Here is an 11,505-nt window from a genome sequence, read left to right as displayed (position 1 = left end):
AATGTGCCCAAAGAAGGGCAACAAAGCTGTTGAGGGGCCTGGAGCACAGCCCTGTGAGCAGAGGCTGAGGGAGCTGGGGGTGTGCAGCCCAGGGGAGGTCTAGGCTGGATGTTAGGAGGAAGTTGTTGGCAGAGAGAGTGATTGGCATTGGAATGGGCTGCCCAGGGAGGTGGTGGAGTCGCCGTGCCTGGAGGTGTTGAAGCTAAGCCTGGCTGGGGCACTTAGTGCCATGGTCTGGTTGACTGGATGGGGCTGGGTGCTTGGTTGGACTGGATGAGCTTAGAGGTCTCTTCCCACCTGGTTGATTCTATGAGTCTATGTCAGAGTAGGAAGCATGTCTCCAAAAGTTACCTCCTTCTCCTTTCATGGTAATTAGCTGATTAGCTTGGAGCCAGGGAAACTTGACAGAGCAGAAGGTTGGGGGAATCTCCTTGGGGATTTAGGTGCTGCTGGCTCTTAATATTACTTTGCTAATGAACAAAGTGCTTGAATTTTGTGAGTGCTTCCCCTCTCTGCACAGAGTCTTCTCCTGCTGCTGCTGCTGGTGGGTCCAAGCCCCATGGGTTGAGGCAGGGGGCTGGGGAAGGCAGGTCAGCAGCTTTGGGGCTGCATCTGCTTGGATCTGCATGGCTGAAGGGGAACAGAGGTGGACCCATCCGTGGTCCTTCTGGCCTCAGGTCTGCAACAATTCCTTCATATTCATGATGCCTGCAAGACAAAATCAGTGTGAGGGTAATGTATTCTCCAGGAGGTTATGTGAGGACCACAGCTCCATCTCTTCTTTGGTTTCAGAGGATCTGACAAGGAGGATCAATAAGAGGCCACTTCAGATCCCACCATGGCTTCTCTTTGGAGCTCACTGGAGAAAGATATGTTCAACCAGCTGGAAGCCATCCACGTCTGGAAGGCAGGGAAGAAGAAGATGTTCATTCTTTCCATTGTGGGTGAGAACTCCAGGGGCTGATGTGACACAGGTTGGGTTGCAAACCTGGGAAGGTTTCCTGTGGCTCTAGCCAGTGCCTTTGGGCTCTTTTCCTGATCTGGGGGAAGAAAAAAGGACCAATGTTGGAAATTTCACATGGCATCAAGGAAATCTCAATCCACAGATGGTTGCTGTGCCAGGTCAGGGTGGCATCTCAAGATTTGGCAGCAGAAGCACAAGGTCCCCTGCAGCAAAGCTGGGGAGAGACCTTTTACAAGGGCTTATAGTGCCAGAATGAGAGGGAAGGGGTTGAAGCTGGAAGAGGGCAGGTTGACATTGGAGAGCAGGGAGAAATTCTTCAGAGTGAGGGTGGTGACACATTGGAACAGGTTGCCCAGGGAAGCTGTGGATGCCCCCTCCCTGAAGGTGTTCAAGGCCAGGTTGGATGGGGCCTGAAGCCAGCTGGGCTAGTGGAAGGTGTCCCTGCCCATGGCAGGGGGGTTAGTACCAGATTATCTTGAAGGTCCCTTCTGACTCAAACCATCCTGTGAGTCTCTGAGTGTTGAATGATTTGGGGTGGCTAGAGAGAGCTGAGGGCTGCAGGAGTGCTCTTGCCACCAGTGTAAGATCACAGGCTTCACCCTTTGCACCAAAGCTGTCATTAGAGGTCAGCAACAACCCATTCTGACAGGACAGAGCATTACAGCCTCAATCTGTCTCTACAGAGCTTTGGAGACCAGACCTTGTCTGCAGCCAGAGGCTTCAGGAGAGCAGAGCTGTTGGCTTAGGATCTAAAGGTACCACTGCCTTGGCAAGTTTTCCATTGCTTTTGCTCCAGACTTTTCCAGTTGTTCCCTTACTTCTCAGAAGCTGCTGGCATGGATTGTTGGGACAGACTTACAGTGGAGACACCTTTCTGTCAATGAGCTTCTAGACAGGGTAGTCAGCTAATTCAGGATTCATTTCTGGCAGCCTTAGCCATAGGGTTTGACCCAAATGATGTGGTTTAGACTCCTCTGTAGCCAGTGGAGGGCAGGAGGAATATCCCCAAGGGATCCCAGAATCCCAGCATAGATTCTGAGAATCCATCTGAGGGGTGGAATGTGCTTGAAGACAGACAAGGATTCTCCCTCCAGAATCCCAGCATGGTGGAGGTTGGAAAGAACCTTTGGAGATCACCCAGTCCAATCCCCCTGCTAAAAGCAGGGACACCCACAGCAGCTTTCCTGGGGTCACAACATCCAGCTGGGTTTGGAGTATCTCCAGAGAAGGAGACTCCATGACCTGCTGCAGTGCTCCAAGTGAAGCAGATTTTCCTTATGGGCATGTAGCCATGCTGTAGGTAGCAGCTAAAGCATGACTTACCCCTGGAACTCTCCTTTCTGGAGAGATCTAGCTCCTGTGGAAGATCTCAGTGCTAACAGACATGATTCTATGAATGATGTACTATCAGCACATCCCAGGTGATCCAGGAGGTGGCTGTGAGCTGGCTGGCACTGGGATCAGTTTTTGGTGGGATATCTCAGTGGGGATATCAGTCAAACAAAGCTAAGACTATCAATGTGGAATTGAACTATCAAAGCTTGATACCCCCTTCCTGGAGGTGTTCAAGGCCAAGATGGACACAGCCTTGAGCAAGGTGGTCTAGTGGAAGGTGTCCCTGCCCATAGCAGGAGGGTTGGGGCAATATGGTCTTAATGGGATGAGATTTAACAAAGCTAAGTGCAAGGTTCTGCACTTTGGCCACAACAGCCCCAAGCAGCTCTACAGGCTGGAGACAGAGTGGCTGAGAGCAACCAGGCGGAGAGGGATAGGTCAGGAGAAACCCTGTAGCATCCACCATGTAAAGTCAGTGTCTGTGTGTCCATCTGTTCCTGTCCACTCACTCTGGGCTAACAAAGACTCTGTGACTTGTTTGGCTTTTCCCCTGTTCCTCAGTGTACACATATTGGCCAAGCCAGGTGTTTCTGGTGAAGTTCAAGGTGGACCAAGGAGAACAGTACAAGATAGCCAGCTGGTGGCCTCTAGAACAGCTGAAGCTGGTGGATGGCAAGAGTCTCAGTCAGGTAGGATTGATGTTCCTTCCGTGGCAAGGGGCAGAACTAAGGCTGGGGACAGAGTGGCTGAGAGTAGCCAAGAAGAAAGGGAGCTGGGGCTACTGGTAGAGAGTAGCTGAAGATGAGGCAGCAGTGTGCCCAGGTGGGCAGCAGAGCCAATGGCATCCTGGCTTGGATCAGGAGCAGTGTGGGCAGCAGGACAAGGGAGGTTCTTCTGCCCCTGTGCTCAGCACTGCTCAGGCCACACCTTGAGTGCTGTGTCCAGTTCTGGGCTGCTCCATTGCAGAGAGATGTTGAGGAGCTAGAAGTTGTCCAGAGAAGGGCAGCAAGGCTGCTGAGGGGCCTGGAGCACAGCCCTGTGAGGAGAGGCTGAGGGAGCTGGGGGTGTGCAGCCTGCAGCAGAGGAGGCTCAGGGCAGAGCTCATTGCTGGCTACAACTACCTGAAGGGAGGCTGTGGCCAGGTGGGGTTGGGCTCTGTTGCCAGCACCCAGCAGCAGAAGAAGGGGACACAGTGTGAAGTTGTGCCAGGGGAGGTCTAGGCTGGATGTTAGGAGGAAGTTGTTGTCAGAGAGAGTGATTGGCACTGGAATGGGCTGCCCAGGGAGGTGGTGGAGTTGCTGTGCCTGGAGGTGTTGAAGCCAAGCCTGGCTGGGGCACTTAGTGCCATGGTCTGGTTGCTTGGCCAGGGCTGGGTGCTAGGTTGGACTGGATGAGCCTGGAGCTCTCTTCCAACCTGGCTGACTCTATGAAACACTTTATGAATAATCTTAGGATACCATTAGATCAGAACAAATCATGAATATGAAGCTGGAGAGACATGAGCTAAGATCTACACAGATCATCAAAGCCAACAATTCAGCCAGTACTGCCAGGTCATAAAGGCTGAAAGCCTTCTGCCCAGGTTAAATGCTCTCTACTTTCCCTCAGAGACCTTTCCCACAGTATGGTCAAGTGAGGTCCCATCCTGGATGCTTCCTCCATCCTACACCAGTGCTTTTAGACTTCTCTTTTCCCTCATTTATCCCAGGGAGGTGCCTGTGCCCAGGAGGCTGAAGTGGTTGTCTCTCTCCTGAGTCATCCCTCTTGAAATACAGACATAAAAGTCTGGCCAAATTCCTGCCCAGGGTGAGCAGTGAGTGGGTGACCAATGTGTGGACACAGCTTCCACACAGATGTGTGACATAAGGGACTGGAGTGGGTCCACAGAAGGGCAACAAAGCTGGTGAAGAATCTGCAGAACAGGGCTGGGGAGGAGCAGCTGAGGGAACTGGGGGTGTTCAGCCTGGAGAAAAGGAGGCTGAAGGGAGACCTCCTGGCTCTTTACAGCTCCCTGTAAGGATGTTGGAGCTATGTAATGATTGATCTCTTCTCCCAGGGAAGAAGTGATAGGATATGCCCCCAGCACCCTGAAAGGATGTTGGAGCTATGTAATGACTGATCTCTTCTCCCAAGGCAGAGGTGATAGGGTATGCCCCAGGGCAATTTCTTCCCCTTGAGGGTTGCAAAAGCCTGTCCCAGGCTGCCCAGGGCAGTGGTGGAGTTCACATCCGTGGAGGGGTTTCAAAGCCCTGGAGATGTGGTGCTGAGGGCCATGGTTTGGTGGTGACCTGGCAGTGCTCAGGCGCTGGTTGGACCTGATGATCTTAAAGATCCCTTCCAACCAACATGATTCTGTGCTTCCCTGATTCTGACATCAGTGATCACACCCTGCTTGTTCCTCAGGCAAAGGACATCCTGAAGGTCTCCAAAACATCCCTCAGAGGCTGGAGAGATGAGCTGCAAAGCTCTGCTCCTGTCAGGCCTGCAGTTTTTGCATTGTCAGATCCAGCTGCCCACCCGTGTTGACAAAGCTTCTGGACAGATATTTGCTCAGGTTATTCCAAGATGAATTGGAGGTGTTTACCAAAAGGAGGATTGTGGAGAGCTGGAATCAGCTTGAGTCTGAGCTTCCAGGGTGATGTGGAGGTTCTGGGGAAGGAAAGCTTGGACAAGACATTCCCTTTCTGTGGCTGGGGCTGGCAGAGCCTTGTTGAAGTTGTTCTAATGAGGTTTGTTATGGATGTGGCTGTTCCAGGGGCTTTGGCAAGCTGCCTGGGTTTTCACAGGCACAGAAATGAAAGGGGTAAAGAACAGCTTTTCACTTCTCCATCCAGGACAAATAAAGTCCATCTGCACAGCACGTCTGCAGGGGAACATCGCCGCTGCAGGTCTGCAGAACATCATGATCCTACAGGCAGAGCTGAACTGATGTCTCCCTAGACTGCATTTCCATGTCCACAAGCAAGTGCAAGCTTTGGTTCTGCAGGAGCTTGCTTCTAGCAGACAAAGCTGGCTCCACCAAGTCTTCTAATCTGCTTTGGCTCCTGAGGGCTTGGAGTTAGAAGATACCTCCAGGATTTTTCAGCCTTTCCCCCCTCACTTGGCATCCTAATGAGATAAATGGATTGTGTTCCAGATCCATCCCAGCTGGATCATATTCCATCTTCAAGCACTGGTGTGGTTTTGAGCCCCTTCCTGAGGGCAGGCAAATGGATAACTTGGTTGTCCTCATGGCTAGAGCCTTCTTATGATCCCCAGGCTGTGTCCTGATGTCCTGCCCATGTTACCCCCATTTGTGCCTGTGCTTTGGCTGTCCTTAGGCTGTTCAACCCAAGCTCTTCTCCTCTGCAGATGTATTTTCAGACTGAAGTCACCTCCACTATCAGCCTTCCCTCTGGCAGGCTGACCTCTTGGCCTCCTCTTCTGAATTGACTTCTCTCTCCCCTTCATCAGGGCTGGAGCCCTGTTCTTTGCCTCTTCCAGGCTGAATTTACAACCATAATTATTCCTATAAAGGGATCTATTCACCAGCTGGAGCTGCTGCACCAGGTGCCCAGGCAGAGGAGAGGCTGAGCCAGTAGGCTGTAGTCAGGGCATGGTGATGTGTCTCATGGTCCCATCACAGACCCCAGCAAGCTCCCCAGAGCAAGCCAGTGCTCAAGTCAGTACAGTCCCTTTGGCTGCACGGCTTGGCAGGCCCTTGGGCAGCAAACCAAAGGCTCCTCTGCCACTTAGCAGCCTGTGTTGGCTAAATACTGGAACAGGTTGCCCAGGGATGCAGTTGAGACCCCCATCTCTGGAGACATTGGAGATCAGACTAGATGTGGGCCTGGGCAGCCTGATCCAGTTAGAGAGGTCTTTGATCACTGCAGAGGGGCTGGAAAAGATGGCTTTGGATGCTGCTTCCACCCTGATGCATCCTGTGATTCCATGACTGCAGGCGGACCCCCAGGGAGATGCCAGGTGAAGCAGAACCCCTGGCAGATGCCAGGTGAAGCAGAACCCCCAGGAGATGCCAGGTGAAGCAGAACCCCTGGCAGATGCCAGGTGAAGCAGAACTCCAGGGAGATGCCAGGTGAAGCAGAACCCCTGGCAGATGCCAGGTGAAGCAGAACCCCCAGGAGATGCCAGGTGAAGCAGAACCCCTGGCAGATGCCAGGTGAAGCAGAACCCCCAGGAGATGCCAGGTGAAGCAGAACCCCTGGCAGATGCCAGGTGAAGCAGAACCCCGGGGAGATGCCAGGTGAAGCAGAACCCCGGGGAGATGCCAGGTGAGGCAGAACCCCCAGGAGATGCCAGGTGAAGCAGAACCCCTGGCAGATGCCAGGTGAAGCAGAACTCCAGGGAGATGCCAGGTGAAGCAGAACCCCTGGCAGATGCCAGGTGAAGCAGAACCCCCAGGAGATGCCAGGTGAAGCAGAACCCCTGGCAGATGCCAGGTGAAGCAGAACCCCGGGGAGATGCCAGGTGAAGCAGAACCCCTGGCAGATGCCAAGTGAAGCAGAACCCCCAGGAGATGCCAGGTGAAGCAGAACCCTGGGGAGATGCCAGGTGAAGCAGAACCCCGGGGAGATGCCAGGTGAAGCATATGTGATACCACAGTGCTGCTGGAACCACCTCAGGACAGCTCGTGGGAGCCCATTTGTGTTTTTCTCTCTGGATTCCCAGTTCTGGAGTGAAGAGAAGTCAGAGATTTAGGCTGGGCAAAGCCTGCAGGAGGAAGGGTCAATATTCAGCACACACAGCACGGGCTCAGTCACCAGATCTGCTCTGGGGCTCTGGGAAGCCCTCATCTCCCTGACACCAGCAAAACCCTGACACTGCAGGTCCAGCAGCATTCAGAGCTGCAGCTCCCTTGACCAAAACATCATTAATATTTATGAGGTGATTAACAGCTGCCTCCCTGCTTTAATAGCTCCTCATAAAGCTCGTTAGAAACCTCCAGCCGTAAATTCCCCTGCCCTGCGCCGCTGCAGGGGCTGCAGAGCAAGGTAGCAGGAGGGGTTGGTGATGGATTCCTTCCAGGGGTTTGGAAAGCAGCCCTGCAAGCGTCCTGGGACTGCATCAATCCTCAGGAACTCCATGCCTGTTAGGATGATTTCTATAGAGAATTAAAAGCTCAGCTCCTAAATTCTCCAGAAGGTGAGATCAGGCTGTGCTGCAGAGCTAATGGGGTGGTGTGGGAAGGGATCAGAGAGTCAGGGAATTGTTTTAGCTGAAAAGACCTCTAAGGTCGTCAAGCTCAACTATCAGGGAGTTTCTTGCTGTGGGATGATCCCAGTTCAACTACCTCCCTTGTTCTTGCCACATATATCTCAGGATCCCTGTTCCCAATTGTCCCATTTGGGCTGTTCTCTATCCCATAAAACTTCCAGCAGATATTTGAGCTGCAGAGAGCCAGATCTCCCCTCAGCCTCCCTTCCTTCAGGCTGAACAACCCCAGCTCTTCCTCACCAGCCCTGTTCCCCAGACCCTTCACCAGATTCATTGCTCTTCTCTGGACCTGCTGCAGCCCCTCAAAGGCCTTCTTGTAGTGAGGGGTCCAAGGCACAGTGCCACCAGCACCTCCTGCTCCTCTACTCCCTGAGGTGGTCTATGTCCAGCCCCAGAAGAGCAGATCTCTACACCACCAGCTGCCCTGCCAAGGGCTGTCCTTGCAAAGCCACCATGTGGCTGGTGCAGCTTGGCTTCATCACCTTCCCCACAGAGCAACTCCATGTAGGACTGAAGAACCAAGCCGCCAAAGCTGCATTTTCCTCTGGGTTCAGAGGAGCTGGCTATGTCCAGGAGAGATCTAACAACATAATCAAGATTTATGACAGATGGAAAATACTTTAGAGGAGACCATTTGGGCTGTTCTCTATCCCATAAAACCTCCAGCAGTCATTTGTGGGTCGATGTGGCAGCCACGCTCAGCACCACCACAGGGACAAAAGGTGAACAAAGAGGCATTTAGAGACACAAAGCATCACCTTTGTAGAGCACCTCTGGTTGCCCCGGGCTGCCTCAGGATGCTGGCCAAAGGGATTGCTCCACAGCTTAGGAATACCAGTCCAAGTGACCCTAAAGCTGGAACGATAGAATTGTTGTGGTTAGAAGAGACATTCAAGCTCATGAGTCCAACCATGAACCCAGCACTGCCAGGGCACCACCAAACCATGGCCCTCAGCACCACATCTCCACAGCTTTGAAACCCCTCCAGGGATGGGGACTCCACCAGTGCCCAGGGCAGCCTGGGCCAGGCCTGAACAACCCTCAAGGGAAAGAAATTGTTCCTCAGTTGTCTCAGACGACCCAGGAGGGATGGAGTTGGTGGGCAGGATCCAGGTAGGGGCAGGCTCTTCTCTGGAAGGTGACCTCAGAGGACAAACTGATGCAGTGCTGGCAGGACAGCACCCAGCACGCTGGCAGGACAAAGGGCAGCAGTTTGAAACTAGAGCAGGGGAGATTCAGAGTGGGCATTAGGAAATGTTTTGCACTGTGAGATCAGTGAGACACTGGAACAGGCTGCCCAGAGGAGCTGTGGGTGCCTCATCCCTGGAAGTGTTTAAGAGCAGGCTGGATGAGGCTTTGAGGAAGCTGGTCTGGTGCAGGGTGTCCTGGCCCATGGCAGTGGAGCTGGAACTAAATGGTCTTTAAGGTCCCTTCCAGTGCAAACCATTCTAGGGTTGTGTGGTTTGGTGGTGGAGAAAATCAGGCCAAGAGAGGCACTGCTCTGTTGTGGGAGGAGTGGGGATGTATTTTGTCCCATGTCACAGCATCCCAGCGTGGTGGAGGCTGGAAGAGACCTCTGGAGATCATCCACAGTGCAACTCCTCTGCTTAAGGAAGGGCTCCCAGAGCAGCTTGCCCAGGAGCACAATGACCAGGGTGGGTTTGGAAGCTCTGCAGAGGAGACTGCACAGCCTCTCTGGGCAGCCTGCTCCAGGTCTCTGGCACCTTTCAAGTGAGGAAGCTCTACTGACACCACTTTATATCCATACACTGACTAAAACTAAGTCTCCTGTGTCTGGAGTTGCCCTCCAGGAGCCCACAATCTTTGAGCATGGATAGATGTAGAGATGTTGAGACTTAATATGGATTAAAACAACATGAGGAGATGCCAAGGCTGCTTTTTTCCAGCCCATGCTCCTGTTATCCCCAGTGACCTTCCCCTGCCAGGGAATGGGACCACTGGGAGACATCAGGTGAAGCATGTGTGATACCACAGAGCTGTTGAGGCCATTTCAGGACAGCTTAGAATCACAGAAACGTTCTGGCTGGAAAAGACCTTTAAGATCATTGAGTCCAACCATTCTGTAGCTCTAGCAAGTCAGGTGTTAAACCATGCCCCTCAGTACCACCTCTCTTCCTCTTTTCAACCTCTCCAGAGATGGGGATGCAATCACCTCCCTGGGGACCCTGTTCTTTGAGAGCCCTTTCAGGGAAGAAGTTTCTTCTAATGTCCCATCCAGAGCTCCCCTGCTGCCATCTGAGGCCATTTCTTCTCCTTCTATCTCATGGAAGCCTCTTTTTGGGTTTTCTCTGTGTGTTCCCAGCTCCTGAGTGAGTCAAGGTCCAAGTTTTCAGGTTGGATGAAGGTTGCAGAGGGGAACACCTGCAGTGAGAGGCAGAGTGGCTGCTGGGCTTATCCAAAAAGCTCAAGCCCAGCTGACTGAAGCTCTCTCGTCAGCACATCATTACCCTGCAGAGCTTATTGCCACGGGATGCCAACACTATGAATAAGTTCAAAAAGCCATTAGAGGAGATGAGGGACAGTAGGCCCTTCAAGGGCTGTTGAACACATTGCTGTGGATACAACCTCTATCTGAGCAAGCTGCTAGATCAAGGGCTGCTGGAGGCTGGCAGAAGATCCTGAAGGCAACACAACTCCGGGTTTGCCCTTTGAATGCTTTTTCTCCCAAGCATCTGCCACTGGCCATTGTCAAAACTCATCAGTGCTCACTCCCCAGGAGCTGCAGTAGAAGGTGAGGAGGTTACATAATCCAAACAGTGACCAGCATGCTGGAGCAGGACACTGGCACCAGTTGGTGGCTTGGTCTGAGCCACAATGACTGTTCTGGTGTCCACTTCTGAGGTCAATATTGCTGTCCAACCCTTTATTGCCAATGCTTTTATCCTGTCTGTGATTATTTGTCAGCTGCCAACCCTCTGCAGTTGCTTTGGAATGGCAGCAGAAGTCCAGGGAGTGGTGGTTGGAGTAATAGAATCAGCCAGACACGACACAGTCACAAGGCTCTGCAGCACTGCTTGGAGACAGGAGCTGTGTTCCACTGCTGGTTATTTGCAGCTGCAACAGGCTTGGTGAAGAAATTATGTACTCATAGAATGATTCTGGCCCAAGAAGACCTTCAAGATCATCAAGTCCAAGCATTAGCCCAGCACTGCCAGGCTGCCACTAAATCGTGTCCCTCCCTCAGCACCACACCTTCACAGCTCTGACACCCCTCCAAGGATGAAGACTACATCACTGCCCTGGGCTGCCTAGGCCAGGCCTTGACAGCCCTCATGGGGAAGAAATTGTTCCTCATGTCCAGCTTAAACCTCCCCTGGGCCAACTTCAGGCCACTTCCTCCTTGTCTTTTCAGTGTATCTGCAGGGGGATGAATGACTTAGAATCATAGAGTCATAGGCTCAGTCAGGGTTGGAAGGGACCACAAGGATCAGACAGTTCCAACCCCCCTGCCATGGCCAGGGACATCCTACCCTGGATCAGGCTAGCCAGAGCCCCATCCAGCCTGGCCTGAAACACCTCCAGGGATGGAGCCTCAACCACCTCCCTGGGCAACCCATTCCAGGCTCTCTCATGCTGAACAACTTCCTCCTCACCTCCAGTCTGAATCTCCCCACCTCCAGCTTTGCTCCATTCCCCCCACTCCTGTCTGAACTTGTTGTTAACTAGAGGAGTCATGGAATCACAGAGATGTTTCTAAGATCACTGAGTCCATGGAGACCATGTCAAGGAATGCACTGATTGAAAGGCTTCTGACAAGTTGCCCTGAGCACAGTGCACTTGGTGCCCATCACAACAGGAGCTGTGGAGGTATAGGCAGGTTTAGCCCATTTAGCTCTTCATCAGACCTGAGGCACTTTGGGATGTGGTGGTGTAGGGTAGAACATTGGACTTGATGATCTCAGAGGTCTTTTCCAGCCTTAACAATAAGGATTCTGAGCGGTGTCTAAGTGATGTGGCAATTAACTGTTGGT

General features: G+C 52.6%; 1 protein-coding gene across 1 annotated transcript in view; it reads left to right on the top strand.

Annotated features, from left to right (window-relative positions):
* Positions 1-838: 838 nt before the first annotated feature.
* The window catches only part of LOC135183946 (exocyst complex component 1-like), a 31,319-nt gene continuing 20,652 nt past the window's right edge, over positions 839-11,505 (top strand). Inside the window, exons 1-2 of the mRNA XM_064159313.1 lie at positions 839-944; positions 2,861-2,988. Of these exons, the coding sequence (XP_064015383.1) occupies positions 839-944; positions 2,861-2,988 (234 nt within the window). The remainder of the gene's footprint in view (positions 945-2,860; positions 2,989-11,505) is intronic.

This window comes from Pogoniulus pusillus, chromosome 19 (genome assembly GCF_015220805.1).
Source record: "Pogoniulus pusillus isolate bPogPus1 chromosome 19, bPogPus1.pri, whole genome shotgun sequence".
Taxonomy (NCBI): domain Eukaryota; kingdom Metazoa; phylum Chordata; class Aves; order Piciformes; family Lybiidae; genus Pogoniulus; species Pogoniulus pusillus.
The sequence above is the reverse complement of the archived record's forward strand: the minus strand, read 5'-3'. Positions and strand labels throughout refer to the sequence as shown.